Source organism: Vidua macroura, chromosome 3 (genome assembly GCF_024509145.1).
Source record: "Vidua macroura isolate BioBank_ID:100142 chromosome 3, ASM2450914v1, whole genome shotgun sequence".
NCBI lineage: Eukaryota > Metazoa > Chordata > Aves > Passeriformes > Viduidae > Vidua > Vidua macroura.
In genome coordinates, this window is record NC_071573.1 from 55,979,007 (window position 1) to 56,003,159 (window position 24,153).

The following is a 24,153-nucleotide window of genomic DNA, read 5'->3' on the forward strand; positions in this document are numbered from 1 at the left end:
TTCCCCTCAAAACTACAAACTGCAATATGCTGATGCCCCTAAAAAATTGATCCAGTAAGAAAATTACCTTTTTGTGGCCCTGAACAAAACCCACACTTTTTGAACGTGGTATGCGACTTTTGGCTAAGCAGTTGTTTATTCATCCCCCTAGAGATGAGTTGCAGCAGTTACCTCTCTTAGAGAAAGGAGCTGTTGTCCATGCAAACCTGCACAGCACCAAGGGATGTGAGGCATAGCTCTGGTGGTGGTAGTAAGTCTGACAACAGACAGACGGTGATGCAGCAGCCAGGGGACAAAAGCAGAAATGTGATGTGAAGAGATCACCTGGTCCAAACTCACTTAACTCTCAACTGTTCAAGGCATTTTGGTGTGTTCTGTCTGTTTCAGCAGGTATCTATTGCCTCTCACTCTCATGCTAGTTAGAAACTTGAATGTCATCCTTGTTGTCCACTTTGGTTACTTTGTCAAGCATGTGACCATCTATATGTCAAAAAAAAAAATCGGGTCCAGGCAGGTAACCTGGTAGGTCACAGATCTGGAATGGAAAATTAAGGCCTAAGAGGCAGGGTCAACCAGACTGTGTTTAGAAAAAATTATAAATGCACTGTTAAGCCAGAGTACTGCCAATACAGCTGATGAAATGATGCTAAGCTTTTGCAATTATCCAAATACTCTTTTTTTTCTTGAAAGGATAATTTATTCCCATGGACTTTCTGTTACAAAGAGTCATCTGCCCTATTCTTGCTGATCAGCTGCCAGGAGAGAAACCTGAAGGTGACAAATACTGTGTACCTCCTTCTGCCATCTTGACAGGATGTGGCTGTGAGTTTAGACAAAAGACTCTTTTGTCTTTCCTCTGGTGATGGGAGTGATGGGAGTGATGGGAGGGTGCATATTGCTGTGCCTAAGACTGTGAAACCAAGAACATGGTCCATACTAAGCTCTGTGTTGTTGGGCAAACTGGCCTGAGAGCCCTTTGAAAACCTGACCTGCAATAGGAAATAAAAAGGAAGAAAACAAAACAGGGAATCAGCAAACAATTGGTCTGAATCATCTTCTCAAATCAAATCACTTTTACCACTGGAAAATGGTAATTAAAAAAACCCCATGCATTTCTGGAGAGCTAGTAGCCAGGTCCTTGGCAGAGCAATGAATTCCATGCCAGGCTGCAAGCAGAGAAAAGGAATAGACATCTTTCCTAATAGTTGATACTGGCTAAAAACTCATAAACTAACCTACAGAGCATCTGAAGACATTCAAAGCAGAGGTGTCATTTTTTTAATATGGCATTGCTAGAAATTGGACAGAGTTGTTTGGGTTTTTAAAAATTATTATTTCTTTTGGCAGTGATTTTTTTTAACAAAAACACCTAATTCTATAGACAGACCTTCTAATTGCATCATGCCAGTGGACTACTAGGTAATCTCATCTCAAATAAAGATCAGATTATGGTGATGCAATCATGAGAAAGATCAACTCAAAGGCAGCTGCAATCTGGGCTTGAAAAGAGTAACATGGGTAAGCAATGTGGCTAGGATCCCTTTGAGAAGCAGGAGACACGCTGCCTTCCCCTCTCAGCCCCATTTCATTTGTCCAGAGCGGGCTGTAAAGCAGCTGATGTTGGGGGACATAATGTAGTAAAAGAACAGAAAGTCACTGCAATGTTGTCCTGCTTAAAAAATAAATGAATAGGTTTGTCACTTTGAAAATGACCCAAAATACTAAGTATTAATAATCTATTTGTTGGATTGGCAATCTGCTAGCAAGTGACCATCTCTGCATGCCTTCCTCACAAAATAAGGTGCTCATCTGACCCAAATCAGGCAGAGAGACTGGCACAAGACCTGTGACAGAGAAGGACGACAGCAGATGAGTGTTCCAAACACCAAGGGCGAGAGACATTTGCTATCCTGCCTGCAACCTAGGGAAGCATCTGTGTAGTTAAAACAAGTGCTGTTACATTAACCCATGTGAAACCATTAGCAGGGCACATAGCAAGGTCCATCTGTTTACTCAGGCCTCTGTGAGGGGGGAGAACTGCTGTTTTACCGTTTTTAAAGCATGAATGGCACATGATTCAATAGGGAATCAGGAAACTTTTGGTTGTTGCACTAATATTAAAGCTGTGAGGAATTGCATTTTAGTCTTTCAGATAGGCGGAGAGGTTAACTGACAGCTGTTCTATTTCACAAACTAGAAAACAAATAGAGAAATCAGCTAAAACGAGTTAACCTTATAATAAAGAACTAAAAATATACCTTCAATCACCATGTAACAAAAAACCGAACAAATTATACTTTTTAGGTGTACATGCATACCCCCTTTCTTTTCAACTACTGGTTCCCCAAACTAGAACTAGAATTAAAACTCCTCCTGATTCCAATAGAAGTCTGCAGCAGTGCGTGCCAGAAGGCAGCTGTTTGTGCCGCGGTGGGAAAGCTGGGCACTGCACAGCTGGGTGCTTCACAGCCCTGCACGGGGAACTGACGACCCTGTCCCAAAGAGCTTACATTTCAACTGTGTGACTGGGGATAACAGATGGGTCGAGATGGGAGACGAAGAAAACAGTGGGATACTGGACAGTCTCAAATCCCAGCTGCTTACCCACTCCCTAATGTTGCCAAGTTAAAATTTCACAGTCTTATTGTCACAGCAGAGTTTACACTGTTTCTTCCTCATTGAGGAAGAGGAGCAGTGGAACATATGTGCATGCTACAAAAGGGCATCAGGCTGCAATTTGCTGCTGAACCAGATAATATTGTGATAGACACAATAAAAACTCCTGTTTTCTTCATGTTTCCTTGCGGCATGGAAAGGTGTTTGCAAGGCCGAGTTACGTGCTCAGTGCTAGGTAATGGCAGAAGCCGGTATGCTGGGCACACAGTCCTGGAGCTCAGCCCTTTAACCTCTGAGAAGAGACTGACATTCACTAGGGGCTTCCACGGGCTTCGGGAGGCGGCCAGGACCCAAGCGACACATTTCCCGTGAGGAATGCGAGTCTGAGGTGTAGCTGACGGCTTAATGCAGCCCCCAAGAGAAGGCAGGAAAATAAAAGTAAACTCTTCTGGTGAAACAGCCTCCACACCCAAGGACGCTTTTAGGCGAGGGATTCAGAAACAAAAACCCCAAATGCCCATACGGGGACAAGCGTGGTTCAAGGCACTCTGCAGTTGCTGCTAGAATTGCCCCAAGGCTGTGACTCACATTGAGCCACAACCGAAGAAGGGTGCAGCGCCTGGCCGCCGCTCCACCCCATGGCCCGCCCGCCGCTCCCGGGGAAGGATGCCGGGCGACTCCCGAATCGCCGTCTCTCCGGACCTGTCGGAGCGGGAACCCCAGGAACTTTTTTCTCGGCACTTTCCCAAGCACGAGGCCCGGCCGGGACACGGCACCTGGGGGCGGAGCGGCAGCGGGGCGGGCCAGGCCGTGGCCGGCGGGAGGAGCCGGGCCGGGGAGGGGGCGGCCCGGAGCGGCGCTGCCGGGATGGGAGCGTGAGAGGGGGAGAGTCCGCGGCCGGAGGAGCTGCGGTCTGAGCGGGGGCTGGTGCCGGCGGGCTCGGACCCGCCATGGAGCCGGTGACCAAGTGGAGCCCGAAGCAAGTGGTGGACTGGACTAAGGGTAAGAGAGAGCCGGCCCTGCCGTCTGGACGCCGGGGGAACTTTCGGCGGCGCGCCGGGGGTGCCCCGCCGCGGCTCCTCTGCCCGGCGGGGCGGCTGGGGGCAGCGCGGCCTTTGCCAGCGCCGGCTCCGGCCGAGCCCCGGGACTCCCTGGCGTGTGCTCGGGAGCTGGCGGCTTCCCGCCCCCTCCTGCCGGCGCTCCTCCGCGCCTGCTGGTGCCTGCTTCGCCTTGCGGGCTTTTCGGTGTTGTTTTGGTTTTTTTTCTTTTTCTGACGCTGGGAAAGAGAAAGTTTTGCAGCGTGATTGGCTGACTCGAGGTCCGTGTATATATATATATATGGATATATAGATATATTGATATATGTATACATATATGTATCTGCAGTGGGGTCTCTACCCATGCCAATGGCTCGGTCCCTTCTCCCTGTGTTCGTCCTGGCCAGCCTGCTTACATGGAGAGGGGGGGTTACCGTGCGCCTTCAGGCAGGTAGGATCGTGGAATCAGAGTAGTTCAGGTCGGAAAAGTCCCGCGAAAGTTAACTTTCAGCTTCTCAAGCGAAAGCCATTGACGGTTCGAAAAAACTTCAGGTTTGTAAGTTAAGCAAGAAGTTTTTAAACTAGCTCAACTAAGCAAGAACTCTTGATCCTGTTCAGATGGGACTGAAGCGCTGGGCTGTCGCTCGGAGAGGTGAATAGCGGCCACTTCGTCCGCCAGTCTGTCCGTCCATCCCTCCCACCCCTCATCTCTCGGGTGTGTGCTTGTGTCTCTCCCTCTCCCGCCGGCAAAACCATCCTCCTCTGCTTCGAGGTTTGTTGGCAGTGCCGACACAGCAGCGAAAGCCTCGGCGGGACCGCGGTGTGCAGCCCGTCTGCCCCTGCGCCCAGCCCCGGGGGGCTCCGGGGGCGGCATGGCTGCGGGCGCCCCGCTCCTGCCCGGACATTTCGGCAGCGCTGGGTGTTACCGGGGCTTTCTCCGAGGGCAGGTTCAACCTCGTGTTGTCATACTCCGCTTGGACCCTGCGAGTGCTTTCCGAATGCTGACCGGGGTGTCGTAGTTCCCGCTCCACAGGGAATGAATCAAAAGGGAAGTGGAGCTCTGAGTTAGGTGAGGGATTTATGGCTTCTGGAGCGTACGTTTCTTTTTTCTTGCGGCATTAGGTTTTACTGTGATCCTCTTTGGTTACATAAAGTATTTTCGCAGGCTTAGCTGGAGTTTAATTTGATGAGAAGTTAGGAATGTTTTGAGAGGTGAAAGTTTGGCCGGGTTAGAAGCGGCGTTCGCTCGCAGCAGCCATTACTGCCGTGTCTCACTCAGGACCATAGCGCTGGTCGGACTGCGTGCCTGTGGTCAGCGCTTGGCAGCAGCGCGGCTCCAAACTGAGGCAAATTTGGAAAGCAGACTCATGTTTTCAGACGGCGAGAGATGGATACTCCCAGCCCTCCTGAGCGTGAACATGTGCCTGAAGGGGCCGCTGCCAGTGAGGGACTGTCCAAGCAGCCTTTGTGAGGAGAGGATTCCACACAAACGTGCTGTGAAGTTATGCGTTAACATATAAATAACTTCCCCAGCAAGTTCTCTTTTTTTTTTTATGCTTGGTATTGGTTTAAACAGGAGTGCATTGTTCCAATGAAATAAGCCTTTTGCTTTGGCATGTGGGATATTTATATAAAGCTTTTCCCTCATTGTGTTTTTTTCTCTTGGGTGCTGAAAGTTTGTTACCTTGCCAGATTAAAGAGTAAACCTGCTAATCATTTTAAAAGCCTTTATTATTCTTAAGCATTCTTGGCTTTCTTTCTTGCATAATTTATTTTACTTGCAGGTTCCTTGAACAGGTAACTCTTCAGCTGGACTCTCAATTAGTGTTATGCAGAATAATTTGAGGGCTGGCTGTAGTTAGGAGGTGGATCTTCTGACTAATGCAAACACGTGTACTTTGAAATGTAAAGGAATAAATTAAAGACTGCTGGTGACTTTTGTTTGTGCTGTTGTTTTTCAGTTTCTAGGTAAGCGTTGGACTTGTTTAGTACACAGAGTCATTTTATGTCACTCCCTGCATGACAAGACTGTAATAAAGAAATGACATGTGGAAAATTTTTCTTTATGGTTATACTTTCATCTCTGCACATGAAAATAGACGCTTTAATAGCTAGCTAACAGCCTTATTAACACAATGTCTCATAGTTTATTTTCAATCTGAAATAGTTATTTGCTGTGTAGTTCAGAACCGCTGGGTTTCATGTTTGACCAAGACCAGTTTAATTTTACCTTATGAATGTTGCATCTAATTCTCAAGGTTAGTTTTTATGAACAAGTTATTGGAGAGAAGCTTAGGCTCTTTGTTTTCTTGCACGTGCCTTCTGTGAGAAGTGATGCCATGATCTTAACTGAACTGATTGAACTCTGGGAAAAATTATTTGGCTGGTGATATCTGCTGCCAGTAGTTAGTGCTGTGGTGCCGTGGATATGTATTTTAGGAGCATGATGTGAAAAACTGCTGGGAGATGCCAGCTCTCAGTGGGGAGATTGGTTTTGCAGATAATGATTCTTACTTATCACACAATGATAAAAAAGATCTTGGCAAAATGTAGAGAATGGTGGAAATAAGTGGTCTGACTCGGTCCATATTAATGTTCAATGTGAAACTGAGACTATTAGTTCAGGAACATTTCCCCTTCTCCCCTCTCCCCCATATCAAACTTTGATAGATTAAAAAATTTTTTATAACTTTTCCAAACCAAAAGGAATAATGGAAACTTACTTACCCTTTTCCATGAAACAAACCTCTAAAACAAAATCCCAAAGTAGGCTCTATGACCACTGCTGGACAGTTTATTTGCTCTTGGCCAACTTAATTTTTTTTTTTTTTTTTTTTTTTTTTTTTTAGGTAACTCTTGTTCTAAAGAGTTTCTCTCTGAGATTTTGAGATGTCCTTGTATTTACCAGTCTTTGGTATATACTGTAAGAAGCATTTATCTAGCATTTAAAAAGGAACCTATCAAGAAGTAGTAAGCTAAACATAAATATTTTTAGATATTTGTAGTCAAGTTTTAAATAAAAAGGGCTCTGTTCATTGTTACCAACAACAGCTGATACAAAACACAGTTGCTTGTCTTCTCTTGCTAATTCAGACTAGAATGCTGCTATTTTTTTTGAATAAGGGTGTTTTTTCTGGCACAGGGCACTGTACTGGCAATAGCAGACTATGCAGCTAATAAGAGCTGGTCTAGTTAAACTGAAACTGCAGATGAAGACTTGTGCTTTTATTGCTAGCAATTTTCTTTGTATGTGAAGCATTTCTCAAGCTTTGACCAAGGATGTGATAACTTCTTTGCTACTGCATCAATGCTTGAAAATGGTCTGATTTTTTTTCTATAAGCATCACATTGATTTCTGTCTGAAAGAAGTGATGGTGTAGTTTAAGGTTTCTTTTACAGCACAATGAATTCAGATAGTATTTAGGGGCCACATTCAGCCATGAAAAGGTATGCATTTTCCTAGGATGCTGTGTTGATTTACTTGTGTCTGGGCTGGCATGGAGTTTGTGCTCTTTGAACAATATTGTCTACACTGTTTCCTAACTCTGCTGAGAAGATGTGCTTGGGGTTTGTTTCTCTAGGTTGTTTTGAGTTGATCCTTGTGGTGGTACAGACTAACATCTGGATAGTTTTGTAGTTGACCTGTGATCTTGCTTTTGTGCAGTGTAAGATGCTTGGAGGCTCAAAGTCCTCACCTGTAGATCACAGCACTCTCTTGTGTGCCTGAATTTCTTGAGAGTTCCTCAAGAGGTATTCCTAGAGTTATTCAGCTTCTTGCAGGGCAGGTGGGTGGCCACAGAAGCTGGAGTACATGTGCAGTACACTGTATAAAAGTGACTTAATTTTATTGGCATAATGACAATTGATGGTATGGTGAAACTTTTTCTGGTCTCAGAAGCCCCTGGCTACTGTAAACCCCTCAGCTAAGGTCATTCTTCAAAAGATGTGAGGAAGAGGAAAGTAGGGTTTGTCATAGAGCTCCTGTGTGAGAAATGTCACTGTAGTCCTAGAGACATTGCTGTGCCTCCTTTGTTTGCTGTAGCCTGATCTGTCTCTTCCCCGTTTCCCCAGGCTTCACATGCTTGTGTGAGTTGTGACTTCAAGCAAAATTTTACACGGTAAAGACAGTTTGACGTGCTTGTGGTTAGAAGTCTGTGTTGTTGTGAGGCTCCATTACAGTCTGGCCTTTGTCACTGGAGCTGTAGACTCAGCTGGCTGGGGATCACGCATCTACTTTGGGCTTGTTATTGCACTCCAGGTTCAGTTATTCCCTTTCTCAGTAGTTCATGGACATTACTTATTCCTGCATATGTCATGAAATACTCAGATTTCCATTCCTGGTAAAGCTGTTGGGCAGCTACATTTATAGGTATGTCTGGGAGAAGAGGGAGAAATATGCTGATTTATTAATAGTTAGCAATTAATCGTGAGTGCCTGGTGTTCTTTATTTAGAGCTATCTTGCTTACCCAGGGAGATTTCAACAAGGTCAGTCATGTTAACTGTGTATGCTGGGAGCTGCAAACTAGAGCTGTATTTTAGAAGAAATTATGGGTGATGCTTAGCACTGGAGTTATTTTTTTGCTTTTCTTTTTAGGCACTCTCAAGTGAATGCCATTGTGTTCAAGTTACTTGGGAAAATCCAACACTCTGAAACCCCCTTATTTTGTAAGACAGGAGTATTTTGCTTTCAGTGAGGAATAGCAGGAAGAGTTGCCCATGCCTGGGATACAGAACAATCTCTTTCCTCTTTTCTAACCTTTTCTTGGTTACCTAAAAAATACTTTGTATGAGTATTCGTTAATTAGATCAGAGAATGGTATTGAATAACCGCTCTTTGCACATCCAAGCTTGGCCATAATGTTTTACTAGCAAAAGGTGGAATATATTAAATACATCTATTTATATTTATTTGTGGGCTGAAACAAAGTAAAAACTTGCACAACTAGTTTGTACTACTGCAGTCTTGAAGTTATTCATGTGTTCTTGCTAAGATTGAGTGAATACATACGAAAACATAAATTAAAGTTAGGCTCTGTGTTCTTGTGTTTAGATCACGTTTTTATGACTTTTTCTGTGTTGCACTTTCTTGAGTTGCTTGTTAGTTGTGATTTTTTTTTCCCTTGATCTTTTTGTATTCACAGTCAGCTCTGTTTATTTGCTATTAAATTGCTGTTCAAACTATAACCAAACATCAGAAAGTCTAAAAGTTGAATACTGTCTGCAAAATGTCTGGAAAAGCAATGTTTTAAGAGCTAAAAATCACGAGAGGCATTAATGGAAAGTTGATTGTAACTTCATAGAATGTAGTGAAACTGCCTAGTTAAAGGTGCAGAAATTGGTTACTGTGCAGGATGCTTTTCTCAGTCTTTCTTTAAAACTTGAGGGTCATGAAGTAATTTGTATCTGTTGTTGGACACTTCTGTAGGAAAAGCCTCATTTTTGATGAAATATTGCTTGGGCTCTAGGTTTTCAGAGCTCTTGTTATGTGTGCCTTCCTTGCACTTCTTGCCTGGAACCCTGTGTATTCAGCATGCAAAATTTCTTGAACAAGAATCATGCCTCTCCTTGTTTTTACATTCATTGGCACATTGCAAGAGCTACAGGAAGACAAAGTACAGGGCATTGGATAAAAATGTATGTTGGAATTTGCCATGATGATTTGTTTTCTTTAGTAAAAGACCCCAACAAAAAGCTGTTACTCAACATGTGCTACAGGATGAATTGCAGTTATGAGCGATGTGTAAATACAGCCTATTATCAAGTACTCAAAAGTATGTGGGGGTTTTTGGGTGGTATTTGTTTGTTCCTTTTTGTCTCTTAAATCAAAATTTCTGAATTGCCTGGTTTAAGCATGGAGCTCCTTCCAGCCATGTCTAACAGATGATGACTGGTCACTACTAGGAAATTGGAGAAGAGGTGACAAGACTACTCAGTTTTTGGTTTGCCTCTTAGGACAAGATTTTCACTGATACTTCACATAGAAGGCATATTAATGAATAAGTCTAAACAGTGCCTCAGTGAAGTAAGTGAATGATGTTGATTTCCATTGTATGTTTTCCATAGAAGTGATGATACTGTTCTGAATTTGTGCTTTGTCTTTGCCTAATGGTATCACACAGTCAAGCCTTGCCTTCCTAGAGGAATGGTGTATCTGTAGTGTTTCTCCTTGCTCTGTCCTCCACACACCCTGAATAAGTCCTGTCAAAAAGGAGAAGGTAGTCAGGTACTAAAGATGGCAAGGCACATTTGAGGAGAGGAATGGAAGGGTGGACAGGAGTTAATTGAACTGGGATCGCTATAGCAACCTCTCACATTTATGGGAATTCTTCAGGCTCCAGGTGCTTGTGGTGGTGGGGTAGCTCAAGATTTTAGTGTGTCTGTACACAGGGGTGTAGTAAGAGAAAGGAGATTCAGATAAAAATGCTGTTGACTATGTGTCTCTGGCTGATGTTAAATCTGGTATAGAGTCCTTGTGTCATTTGGGCTGTCATTACCAGAGTGGGATAACTTGGTAGTCTGAGTTTATCTTTCAGGTCCCTGGGCCATGCTTCCTTTGCATGAGGAAATTGCCTGTGGGTTTCCATATGCCTGCCTCCATCTTTTCACAGTACAAGCAGTAACATTTCACAGCGTGGAGGATCTGCAGGAGGTACACTGAATAAGTCTGATCTGTTTTGCTGGCTTTAAACATCCATTACCTATTAAAATAGATATTTATGGTATTATGAAATGTAGCTAATTTTCATCCAACATCACACGTGCTGGACAAAGCCAAGCATCTGTGTTTGATTTGGTGAGATCAGATCACTGACCTCTGTAACTCTGGTCTATCTACAGTCTTGTGTTCAGCACCTGGCTGAATTCTGTTATAATACTGTATCAGTGCTGTGTTAAAGTAGTTTCTTATATGTGCTTCTCTGTATACCCTTTTGGATGAAGAATGTTCTTTGTCACTGTAATGAAAAAATATTTTTGGACTGTTTCTTAGACTAGTAGTTAGGTGTAGGTAAGCAAAGCGTATGGTATGTTTGTTGCAATCAAAGCTTTGTGGCATAAATGTGATCTTATCTTGCTCCTTGATCAAAGGAAAGAACTTAATTGGTGCTCATCAAGGGCTAAGCAAGTGTTGGTACATGCTTCTGGGTTAATCATCCTGATGTCTCTGTCTTGGGTGTACAAAATGAATGTTGCATAGGTTGCCATCCTTTTATCATTGTGTTTATTTATCTCAGTCTTGTTTTAGTGAAATGAAATTGGCTGGGTGAATGCTTTATTAAAAGCTCTGCAATAAGCCCATTTTATCGTTAAATAAGAGACTTTCTCTGGTACAGATGCTTTTTAAACCAGAAGAGAAGGAGTCAAAGTTTTGCAGGAGGCAGAACTCTATACCTGAGCAGGTATCTCAGCACTGCACTGCTGAAGTGTGTGCTTGGCCATGCAGGTGGGGAGGGAGAAGGGATCAAAAAGGGATGAAGACTTATTTCCCCTCCTCTTCCCCCCTCCCCCCCCACCAATAGGACTTACCCTATGTAGAGGGCTCTAAGAGCAAGTTCAGACGTGCCTGAAGAATGCGGCCTGAAAAACATGTATAGTGGATGGAGATGTGACTAGAGAGTAGTGCAGAGGAGAAGTGGGAACCTAGTGAAATACAGATACCTACTCTGATGTGAAACTTTTTTTTTCTCCTTCCCTGTCTCGTTCTAGTCAATGCTTCACTGCATCCTTTGCAAAGTGCTGGATTCTGTTTGTATTCTGTCAATTTCACCAAACAGAATTCTAAAAGCATTATGGCAAGAGTTACACTAAATAATTGTTGACATTGCTAAGGTGAGCTGTAATGGAAACTTTGGAAAAAAGAAGAGAGAAAAGATAGATATGCTATAAATTCTGTATGTTTGTAGTCTTTTTCATCAAAATTTGTAGTATGTCTCGTGGTATTTGGACTTCGTTTTTATGAGAGGGTGCAATGTTATACCTCTTGTGAAATATAATCCCTGTGTCAACATAAAAGCATTGTAGTTGCTTCCTTGTATTTCAAAACAGTTAATCTTTTCCCTTAGTTATACCTATTTCACACTATTTCAGAGAATAACATTGGATAAATAAATCTATATGTGATTGGAACAAGGCCATGGAAATCAAACCTGCCAATGAGATTTCTATATCTTGCTCATTTTGGTTTTGTCTCTTCATAGCATGTTAGGCATCACTGCATTAAAAAAAACAACTGGTAAGAACATATTTTGCTCTCAGTTATGATTATAATTTAAAGATAATCTTGGAGGAACATTGGTGTTTGGCTGAGGATGAGTTTCATTTGTGAGGGTAAGTGTGGGTTTGATGCAGCAGTGCCAAGGCTGGAGCACTCAAATGGACTGAGGTGGGTGCTGTCCTTCCATAGCAGGAACTCGCTGCCAGTGAGTGCTCTGAGAGGTGAGGGGATCTATTTTTATGGTTGCTCTTATGATAGTTTCATGCTAATTTAATATTTGGTTCCTTACTGCTTTGGGACTAGGTGTACCAGAGTGTTGCTGACTGGTAGGATTCTGGCCAATTGTACTTTTATTCAGATTTTAAAACCTCAAGAGAAGATGACTGAAGTAGAGCCTTGAGAAACAAAGCCTCTAGGAGCTGATGAAGTGTTCTTTTGTTGCTTTATGCAATTCTTGTCTTAATTTGATATTAACACATTGTTATCACGGTGTCCCTGGTGTTACACGTTTTTTTATTTTATTCTATTTCATGCAATAATAATGGATAAATAAATCTGTATGTGGTTGAAACAAGGACTTTGAAATCAAACCTGCCAATATAATTTTTATATCTTGCTAGTTTTGGTTTTATCCGCTCATAACACATCTTTTTAGACCACAGCATGGTTCAAAGCTAGTTAGCATCTTTGGTGTATAAAATTATCTCTTAAGACAATTGGACAATCCCATTGGACATCACCATGGTACCAGTAGCAACAATATGTGCCAGATTTCATTGTAGTAAGATTATTACTGTCTTCTCAAGATAATGTATTTGGAGAAGAATTCCAGCTCTCAGTAGAGTCAGTCATGTGCATGTCTGGAGACTTTTGCTGAACTGCCTTTCATGGAAATGATAATTTCCAGGAATGTCAGGTTGTATGCATGCTTGCAGGTTTGCTCAAATTAACATGGCTTGGTTGCTGCAGAATACTGAATGGACTGTGTGGTTTCTAACACATGTATAATTGAGCATAATGCATGTAAATTTTATTGTCCAATATCATCCTCAATTTTCCAAGGGTTAAGACAGAGTTGAAATGATAGTTGGAAACTTAATTATCTTTTGTGGCTTTACTGAATTGTATTTTGCTCTTTATTATTTTTCCCTGTCATTGGGTGTTCTCAAAAATGTGTTAACTTCTGAAAACTAATTTTCAGTTAAGATTTAAACTATTTTCATTCTGCCCCTTATCCCTCTATCAGCTTTGTTAGTCACATATGCATGGGCCTTCCCTTGAGATGCTTCTTGCACCTAGGAATTATGTGCTGCCTGGAAGTTGCACCAAAAAAAAATGGTACTCTAACAGATTTTTACAAAAAAAAAAAAAAAAAAAAAAGAGCCAAACCCAATTTAGCTGTGAGAAAGAGGCAAATAGCGATCAAATTGCCTGACTTCTCAACAAATACCTAATGGTGCTTTGCTGTGGCTTAAAAGTATCAGGGAGACTTGTCTGGAGCTTCAGCAGCGGGTCAGAAATATCTTGACACCACCCCACTAGGAGGGGGGAATATCTGCTCACACTCTTGCCTCTTCATCATCACAAAAAATGAGGATGTCAGATGGACTGGCTGAGGTACTTGCAGGACTCTTCCCTGCCCTCACCTGTTCTACTTTTTGTCTAGGAAGGTGGTAGGTGTCCTGGTCAGTTTAGTGATATTTTAGACTTGTCTGTGATTCAGACAGAGCCCTCAGCTTTGCCACTTATGATCTTAAGATACCTTTGGCTTTGTTGTGGTTGGGGTGTTGCATTTGAATTCTGAGGTCTCTGCTATTTTAGGAAGTAGCATCATAGCTAGGGCTGAAAGATACAAAATAATGAAAATGGGTCAGGCAGCTAATTGTTTCAAGCAATTGCTTTTGATGTTTAAAGTGATTATAAAATTACGGAAAAGCTCAAACATTTGGTGTTCGACTGCTCAGTTTATACACCTTGTTTTTTGACCCAGTAGTGACGTGCTTTAAAATGCCTGTTGTATTTGGTACCTCAAGGCAGTATGTCTTGGTTCATGGAAGGCACTCTGAGGGCTGGGTAAAATAATGCAAGGGGTAACTTTTAAGAAGATAGAATTCCTGATGGGAATATTGCAGAGCTTTTTAAAATGAAGTAATTTATGCATCCAAGTAATGACAGCATTTCCTAGGAGAATCCAGTAGTGACTCCTGGGGATCTGTCCATGATAGAAAGGAGTATGCACCATCAGCTTCTTTCTGTTACTGTCGTGTCATTCAGCTTGTTAATGTCATTCAGCTTGTCATTCGTCAGCAGGTGCTGATGGCTGGTGATTCTCATGTGCCAGTACTTATTCCTCCCTGCTGACTGTCAGACCGGAAGGTGCTAGGCATCCGTGTTTCGTAACCGAGTAGCAGGTTGTCATCCGAAAGCTTGGCTATCTGGCAACTGCATCAGCTGTTGCCTTGCAGCAGGCTGCTCCCTGACTTGCTCATGGGTGGAACAGTAATCACAGTGTTTGCAAGGGTGCACGCACAAAGGAGAGGCAGATGTGAGTAATGGACCTTGCTGCAATCAGCTAAAACAGTTCCACATGGTGCTGTGAGAAGGCAGCCAAACCAGATTAAAGGGATCACCCCGTTTCTTCTTGGGAGACAAGAGGAAGGCAGTTTTGCAATGTTTCTTTTTGTTTTCACTGTGGGAACAGGCAACAGAGTGTTAATTGCATGAGTTCAAGAAAAGGAGCTCTTGTGACTAATGAACTACTCCTTGAGCCGCAAAAACCTCGTAACTTTTAAAAGGCAAGCTCTTAATTGTGTGGTGACTGTAGGGCGGGAGGGGTTGCTGCTTAATATTAAGCACATAAAATTATCAGACACACGAGGTTCATGTGCTAGACACACAAGTAATGTAGAGTGTACTGTTGCTGCTTTTGGAAAATGAAATAACTTTGTGCTTGACCTGTTGAAGGATAATATTTATTTTTTAGGGCCAGCAAAGATCAATAATGAGTATAAAATTTATTCTTGGTGTAAAGATGTTGACTTATTTTCCTCATGGAAGGGCCATAACCTATTACAGCTGACAAGGCATGGAAGCAGTCACCTTAGGAGGCATGCTTTGAAGGGGACAGTGCTTTTGTGTTACCTGCAGTCATCATGTAAATACTGTGATTAATATTAATATTGCATGTGATTGAATTCTGTGCTCATACTTACTTTCATTTTATTCCTTTGAAAGTGTAATTCTCTATGCTGTTATGAAGTTCTTTGCAACAATAAACCAAATGGGCAGAAGCTTGGTGGATGAGATGTATATATGGGCTGATGGAAGCCCAGCTCCAGATAAAAGGGACTGATGCTTGATTATTGCCTCCAGGTGGGATGGGTTTTTTGTTTTTCAAGTTGAGTTTTGCTTTGCCAGGAAGTTATGCTGTGCAGTTATCTCTAAAGGCTTCCTTTGCTGGAGGATTTGGCATGGAGGTGGGTGGGGATCTGCCCTGTCCCCTCTATCCATAAGCTCTCCAGGCCTGAGCAGTTTACCATCTAGGAACAGGGATTGAGGAGCTGCTGTTAGCTCTGGCCTGCAAGTAAATACATGCTTTTGGTCTCTGTGGCTCTCATTCCAGCATCTTTTCAGCAGGATTTGTGTGTGTGTGTGTGTGTGTGTGTGAGAGATGGGTAACAGCAGCTGAAGTTTAGTGTCTGAAGACCAAGAGGTTGATGACAGTTTTATATATCTTCAAATTGAAAACACTGGGCTAAAATAAATGTCTTTCATATTTCACATGAGTGGGATCGGATATCTAGGGAGAGAGTAACTGGGATAAGAAGACTTCTGTGTTGTGCTGTTTATTATATGCTTGTAATGTTCTCCTGTGGATTGCCTGCTTTTGAGATACTGCTACTTCTGTCAATTTGAAATAAACAGTAAGAGGAAAATAATGCAAAGAAATTTTTTGTGCTTGCTGCAGTTGAACCAGCATGGCTGTCTAAAGGTCTGTTAAATAGCCGCTTTGGGGTGAATGTCTACAATGAAAACTTTCAGTAGTTATTTCTGATCAACTTTACTCTTTTGGCTGTACTTTATTGTAGTTTCCTGCTAATGTGATCTTTCCTAGATTATATTCTGTCATGTTGGTCTTACTTGGGTAATTTGTCACTTACTTGACATAACTTATCTCTCTCCTGACTGTTTTACAACAGTTTTCAGAGGTATTTGGACTTTTTTTCCCCATTGTAAAGAAGATGCTTATAGATGTGACAAAAGGCAGCAAGCATTTAAAAAATAAGAATTTAATTGTTTTAGCCCTTGTATGGAGAGCCCTCATTCTTTTCCAGCTAATGGTAAGCAGAAGACAGGAGTGCTTGGTGGCTTCTGTGATGACAGCTTGCAAATAAGTTGTTCACAATTTTTTGCTTATGTGTCTCTATTACTGGTGCAGAGGGCACTGCTGGAGTTGGTGGGTTTCCTGGAAGTTTTAGTAGAGGGAATGTGGGGAAGGTGTCACTCTCAGTAGCAGTCTCGGTTTGGGGATGCGAAGCCAAGTCTGCATAAACAGAGATTAATGTGTGAGATGCTTTCTTTGCTGTTCAATAACTTCTAAATATCACTAATGCCTTTAATTCAGAAAATAAACCCTCTTCTTTCTGCCTCTGCCTCCCCTTCTCTTCCCTTCCCCCACCATTCCCCACCTCGTGTGAGCACCTAATGATTAACTCGGGTGTAAATAAGGTCACTACAGTGCCTGTAAGAGAAGAATAAAGAGTGATCAAACAAGCTTCCATAAATCACCATCTTAAAAGTCCATTTCCATAAATTTAACAAATAGGGGCACTCTCTAGGGTTAAATAGATTCAATCTGGTTGCAGGTTCTGTCTTCCCTTGCAAAGTACCACACCGAAGTATTACTTCTGAACTTACGTTTGCAAGTACTTTGGGATCAGGGAGCAATTTCTTATGATTTGGAAGTTTGAAAAGTCAATCACTGACTGGAGATTGCTACCCAGCACTGACCATGTGGCAGATTGACTTGCAGGAGTTGGATCTGAAGACTTGAAGAGGTTATTTGATCTCCTAAGGTATCTTGGAAATTAGGCTCTGAAATACATGAGATATAGTTTGCATCCAGGAGAGAGGCTGCTAAGACAACTTGAAGTTGGTCAAAACAAACAAATAGTGCATTTAAATAAAACTTTTTTGATATTTCTAGATTGGATGTAATATCTTTTTATTAATGGGCAAACATCTGCTTCTGAGTTTTTGTACCTTCCAGTTTCAAACAGCCCTTACACCCATCAGATCACATTTTTAAAAAACAACATAAATGTTAGGAATAAGTGTCCTGGCTTCTTTCAAATCAGTATTTCAGGGACCAGAAAAGCATTGAATATTTTATAGTGTTAATGAAATATAACCTAATTCTTCTTTTTACCCCATTCTTCAAGTATAATGTTAGTCACAGAGCTATACAAGATACTCAGTTTCACATGAAACCTTGTATTTACTGCTTCTCAATACTTATGTTCTTGGTACCGATTTGCCAAAAAATCTGAACACTAGGAGGATGCTTGATGTGTTTCTTTAAACTTAAGGCTATTTGAAATGTAAGTGGAGCAATAAGTAGAAGAAAAATAAGAAAATGTCTATGTGACCCTAGAAATAGCAATTGGGGAGGGGGAGTATATTGCGGTAAAAAAATGGTGTAAAAATTATCTCAACCATTGTTTTTAGGACAGCATTTGCATCTGTATGTTTCTAGCCTGTTTTCCACCTCTTTATTGCAGCAGGGGGACAGTAGGTTTTTTTTGGTGTTTCAAGTAATGTTGCAGGTTCAGCATCAGGGCCTTGTGTGAAAGATGGCATGCAATCTTCCACATACATGCACGCACGCAAGTGGGGTGCTTCCAAATGACTGAATTATGTCAGGCATTGCAAATGCAAGCCATTTATGGGATTTTCATCCCTTCTTGCATCTGTTTTGCAAATACAGAACTCAAAGCTTTAAGGGGAGATGGTCCGTTTAATAATATCTTGGAAGAGAGGATGTTAAGTGGTTATGTACCACTTTCACAAATGTTATCTGATTCATTCAGCCTTATTTAAAATCCAGTTTAGAAAATCCTTCCCCTTGGTTACTATACAGCAGTAAAGTGGCTGATGTGAAATTTGGCATAACTTAAATAGAGAATAGTTGCTTTTAGGATGCGGGAGAAATATAGTGCTTACAAGGTGGATCAGCCACTGGGGTAGCACATTTTCTCCATGAATGGCTTGAGGGTTTTAGAAGGTATCTGCTAGTTTGTGCCTCTTGTAAGGGTTTCTGTTATTTACCAGTTCATGTTCTTTCAGCTATTGAATTTGTGCTGACTGATGCAAGATGGGAATTGAGGTGTTTTTTTTTTTTTTTTAATTTGATTAATTAGTTTGGCATGAAAGCCATCCATAATAAAAAAAGTTAACCTACAGAGAAAATGATATTTTGCTAAAAAAAAGCTCTAAATGTAGCCTTGTTCTTAAAATAAGAAAAACCAAACAAAAAACTCACACAAAATTCTACAGAACAAACACAAAAAACCCCACCCAACTGTATAGTGACACAGAAAAATCTCAGTATGAGGAAAATATGATTATTCGTAAGAATTCAGTGGTGCCGTGTAGACAAAGAGAATAGCTAAATGCATGAAAATAATGAACTGAAGGAGCACTGCTTTGAAGTGTCAGTAGGTGAAAGATAATATAGGTGGAAATACAGGTGACTGTTCTACTGAGGTTACCTCTCTGTGAAGCAGAAACATTTCTTCTTTCAGACACCTTTGAATTTTTTACACCTTGAAATTTCATCTTGTGATGGTGCTGGTGTAAACTGCATGTTACTGTGAACACATTAACATTACAATTGAAATTCCAAGACTCTATAAGGGAAAAGGCTCATTAAGCTGTCCATGAGTGTTCCTATGTCTGCTCTTGTGAAAATTGTTTGAATTTGATGATGAATTACTTTATAGTAATAATGAAGCTTGGTAAACTGGAAAAGTACAACGGCAGGAAGCTGCCTTTTTGTATGTTTAACTTCAATGTCTGCTGCTTGGAAAACTGGATTAAGAATATGTGAGAGTTGGAGTGAAACCTGCCAAAGAACATGCCCTTTTGTAAGGAGTTAAATGTTTTTTTTTTGCAAGCAGTGCGACCCTATGTCCTATAGCATGCTGTGTTCCGCATTGTTCTGTCTTTTGTAGCATTCATTGTCTTTTGTCCAATGTCCTATCAATTATTAAAGAACTTTATATTCCTTTAGATCCGTGGTACCAACTGGTTCCCCTCCTGTATGGCACCAGTAATTCCCCACAGCTATGCCTAAACCTGTGCCTTGCATGGTGCCATTTGCGGCCAAGTGGTACACCAGTGTGCCAGGGATGGGGAATGTTGGTCCAGCCTGCCATTTGCAGTGTTTCTCTGTTGCCCTGGCATGCCTCCCAGAATATGCTCAGATACAGACAGAGCACATGATGAGACCTGCTCATCACCTGTAGTTTTCCTCCCTTTTGCTATGGGAAGGTTTTTTGGCAAGGGGCAGGTAGTATGGTGTAGGTGCAGGGAGGTTGGATCAGGACACCCCATCATGGTGGCTTCCAACTTTACCTGTTCTGTCATTCAGAGGTGAGAAAGAAGGGCACCAGGGGTGTTAGAGGAGTGAGACTGGACAATGGGAAAAATAAACTAAAGAGGTGGTCTTCAGCCATACATCATGAACTACAGACTCAGTCCAAATTCCATAATTTCCACAGCTTCTAGAATTTTTGCCTCTGGAGACTGAAACAATTTCCTATTCCTGCTATGGATTAAGCTGCAATATGTATTCCACTTGAACAATAAAACAAAATTAAATTGTTTCCCTTAAATGAAAAAAGAATCTGGTTCTTGTAATCTTGTGAATGACTCCATAGCTAACATTGGAACTATTTTATGTTCAGTGCTATTATACTTCTGTAAGCAAAATGGTAGTGTTTTAAAGACTTGTTTTGAGTAAAAATTCTTCTGTAAGATGTGTGTGTTAGAATAGTGGTATTAAAAAGAAACCACACAACAAATTCAGCATAGTTGTGTGAGCTGGAAAATTCTGGGAAATGTATTTCCTCTGTGGTTGCATTGATTTAGTGAAAACATCTGTATCTGTTAGTAGCAGCAGTGAGATTTTTTTTTGGCTTCTCTTTGGAGCTGTTAATGGGTGTGAGGAAATACACGTCTCTGAGTGGGGTCTGCAGCCAGTCTAGTGAGGAGTGTGTGGGGGGTCTCACAAAGCCTGAGTCAGGTTTCAGAGGAGCTCTCCTGGTCGTAGTTGTACCATTTTCTGCTGTCTGTCCCCCACTCCCTTCATCTTTCTGCCCTTGTGTTTTGCAGTAACTCCACAGCAGAGATGGCAGACTGAGTTGTGTCCTCCTATGTGTTTTTCCAATTTTTCAGCCCATTATACCGGCTGAAGCTGCTGCTGCTGAGCTTTTAAAGTCCTATTACATAGTTGAGGCACAGGCATCCTCATGGCTTGCCTTCTGCTTGCAAGTTGTTGGTGTTACATGGCCAGGAAAAGTCTCTCTGGTGGTGTGGGGAAGCTTTACCTCAGTTTTTTTGGTAAAAGTGAGTTGGCAGTAACCAACTGTACATCTCTTTGTGCTATCTGGGATCCAGTGGATTTTTTGAGGTCGTGTTGTCCTCCTGCATGAGGCCTCCTCACTAAGAGAGTGAGTCAGGGTGCTGGACCAGCCTGAAGATGACATGGCAATTGTTCTCGCACCCCCGTTCCTGTTGTCACCTAGCTGCAGAAGGGGACAAATGCTGTGGTGTGCCCATGGGTGCTTTGTTTCTCCAGCAGTCATCCTGTGTGCCCAGCACAGGAGGGCACACAAGGTGTGATTCCCTATAAAGGCAAGCACTGTGTGGAGAGAGGGACAAAGGCCTTGTTTGTAGATTTTTCTCAATTGCAGCTTTCAGTGGCCAGATATCACTGTGCTTTCATTCTTGCCAAAGCTCTACTGTGCCTAGGCAAAGCTTTATTTGCATCAATGAAGCAAAACAATTTTTTGGTGAAGAGATCTACTGGGACTATAGGAGTTGCAACTCCTGTTTGAGTACAATTTAAAATGCCTTGACCAGCATGTCTTAAAGTGTACTTAGTGTGGAAAAAAAGCCTTAGTGGGCTGAGAAAGATGAATACCAGAATCATATGGTTTTCTCCACTTTTTGCTTTTGATTTTACCACTTGTTTTTTTTTCTGCTGGAGAAAGACTTAGTATTTTTTTGAGTTGTTAGGAAACAACTTGTGGGAATGCAAGAGGAGTGTGGGTTTCAAACCCAGGGTGGAACAGATTCCCACATTGAAACTTTGGTGAAAGTTTCATTGTCAGAGTTTGGCACAGTACATGAGGATGATATGTTGTGTCACTAGCAGTCCATAGGACGTTATTCATATATTCTGATGTATGTGGAGCAGTTCTACACTCAGTGCGTGAGTGAAATTGATGAAGCTGCTGTATGCTGATGTAATAAAGTAACTGACTTCTGGTGATGCCCTGTTTAAGCAACATCTTGTTTAGTCACCATATCAGTTGCAAACCACTTAAGAAGAGAATTCTTTAGGGTGTAGGAAGAAGCTTGGCAGTATTTTAAGTCCTGTTGCATCTCTCTCAGTACAGGTATTTGGTTATCTTTCTTGCTTCACATAATGTATGCAACTGTAAAGTCACACTGAGTGATTATCTGTGCTGAAAGCTCTATATTTGCTGACACTGTCAGTCATGTCTTCACCAGCAAAATAATTTTATTAGGTTGTGACAAACATGAGATTTGTTTCACTGGGCGTGATGGCTATCAAAAGTTTGCATGAATTAGTTCAAGAACAATCTTTTTTTGTTAAAAACTCCCTTATTTTTTATTAAAATGTGCATTTTTTTCTGCCATTGCAGTAGTCTAGTACAGTATACTGTGCCAATCTCTGTGGGTTTAAAGTAATTTTTTTGGAGGGGTATAAGTTGGTTGCTAGATGTAATGGTAAAGAATTAGGGTGAGAAAGAATAACAAGATCTGGGTCATGCTGGCTGAAGTGCTTGTGTGTCAGCTGGGAGCCATTCTAAACCCATGTAACTACCACTGTTTTAAATGCAACCAACAGACAAATAGGCACACCTCTGCCTGTATTAGTCTAGTGGGAAAAAAAAAAGATGTTTTCTTGTTTCAGTTTGGAGTTTATAGTAGTTCTCAAATTATACTGGAGCCACAAATAAAAGGGCCTTATTACAACTACAGCATACTGCCATTGTATTTGGTTCCTATTGCCTTGCTTGTGCTGCACCCAGCAGATTGCAATTTGTACCTTGCCACAAGTAGGATATTGTTTTTACTGTGAAGTGGGGGAGGATGTTGTCAGAAGTGTCCCTGAAGACATCCTGTGGCATTAGCTAGGAAGCTATTTGGCCTTGTCTGCCTAAAGCAGGTGTGTTCTCTGTTTTAATGATGTGTTTGCATGCATTTACTGAGTGTTGGCTTTTATTGCATGTTGTGTTGAAACTAAGAGTGCCGGGTCTGTCTGCACAGAACATATGGATATGCTCTGCTTCCGTCTCATTAATGTAGTGTGCCAAACAAAATCTATTAAAGCATGGAAAGATTGATTTTACAAAACATAGCTGGTCAGTGAGTGACGCAGTTGATTCTTAAAAGAGAAAATCAAAGCATGAGTTTTGCTCTGTGTGAAGCTACTGCATCACATAGATCTTAATCCCTGATGCATACAGAGCATACACCAAGGTCAGCAGGAAAAAATAGTTTGCATTGGTTCTCTTCTTTCTTCATCCTCATCTTTCTCTGGTCAGGAGTCCTTTTTCTGGGATTAGCAAAGAGTTACAGCTGAAATGCTGGCAGCAAGATATCATGCTGGGTGTTTGAGTATGAACCCTTGTCTGTGGCTTCTGTTCTTTCTTGGAAAGCCATTTTTTCCCAGGATGAGTACTTGGGGTAGCACCATGGTGTCTGACTGCCTGATACCAGTGAGTGTGATGGCACGAAAGCCACACAGGGTTGTGGCCTAGGGCCCCACAGCTTTGCTCAGATATCCAGTCCAGTTCTGCTAGTGAAAAGCATGACTGCATGTATATTGTGACACCTGCCTTTTTTGATTAACCTGTATGATGTTATGCTGTATTCCAGTTATGTTTTCCCTCTTTTTTTTTTTTTTTTAGATAACTGACGTGCTATCACAACTCAGTTTTCTGTAACATTGCATTTCAATTTTGCCTTTAATTTGAAGTCTTAAAGCTATGTCATAATAAGAACCTCCCTATGGAAAAGGTTAGAAATAAGTTTCTCTTTCTCTACCCCATTTTTTTCATGAATTATCTGAACAGGAGCTGTTAAAAAGAAAGAAAACTCAAGTCTGTTTTCAGTTTTAGTTGAAATTTTGGAATTAAATACCATTAACTTCTCAACTATTACAAAATTGCCTTTATCACTGTGTATTGTACACTACCATTTTTCCATGTCAAATCTCTTTCTGGAATTCTGATGCAAGTTCACTCATTGTCAACCAAAGGTACAATTTATAAATTAATTCACTCTAGCAATTTTCTCTTTGATGTTAATATCTCAAGCTGGATTACTAAACCCATGAGAGCAGCTGTGTGATTCATGTGATTCACTGTGATCTATTTCCTAGTATTACTATAGTCAATCTTTGGCTGTATTTCTTTAAACTGGTCTGTAAAAGCTTTGGTTCTATCTTTGCCTTAAATTGATATCACAATTCAATATTAGTGTATAGCTTTTTCTTCTTCCCCTCTGCCTCCCCAACTCCAATTACTCTATATAGAGTTTTGCCTTTTTGGGAAGATCTTATGTCACTCTTACAGAAAATATTAAAACTAAGAGTAGCTTTCAAAAGTGAAGAGAGACAGTTTTCTTAAGTCTTAGAATAGGAGCTCACCCTTGCTGTGAGAATGGTGAGGCACTGGAACAAGATGCCCAGAGAAGTTGTGGGTGCCCCATCCCTGGAAATGCCAGTGCCAGGTTGGATGGGACTTTGAGCCATGTGGTCTAGTGGAAGGTGTCCCTGCCCATACTGGGAGGGTGGAGGGAGGGATGTGGAAATAGATGATCTTTAAGGTCCCTTCCAACACAAAAAATTCTATGGTTCTAAAATTAATTAAAAAGGGAAGCTGCCATATACATTTTGGTGCTGTGTATGGCACAGCTGTGATAGCCCTGTGCTCTGTGCTGCCTAGCTGTGTCCTGTCCAGAATGTTTGC

General features: G+C 41.6%; 1 protein-coding gene across 1 annotated transcript in view; it reads left to right on the forward strand.

Moving 5' to 3' along the window:
• The first annotated feature begins 3,471 nt into the window (after window positions 1-3,471).
• Window positions 3,472-24,153, forward strand: part of CNKSR3 (CNKSR family member 3) — a 54,653-nt gene continuing 33,971 nt past the window's right edge. The window contains exon 1 of the mRNA XM_053974012.1: window positions 3,472-3,618. Coding sequence (XP_053829987.1) covers window positions 3,567-3,618 — 52 coding nt within the window. The 5' untranslated portion in view covers window positions 3,472-3,566. The remainder of the gene's footprint in view (window positions 3,619-24,153) is intronic.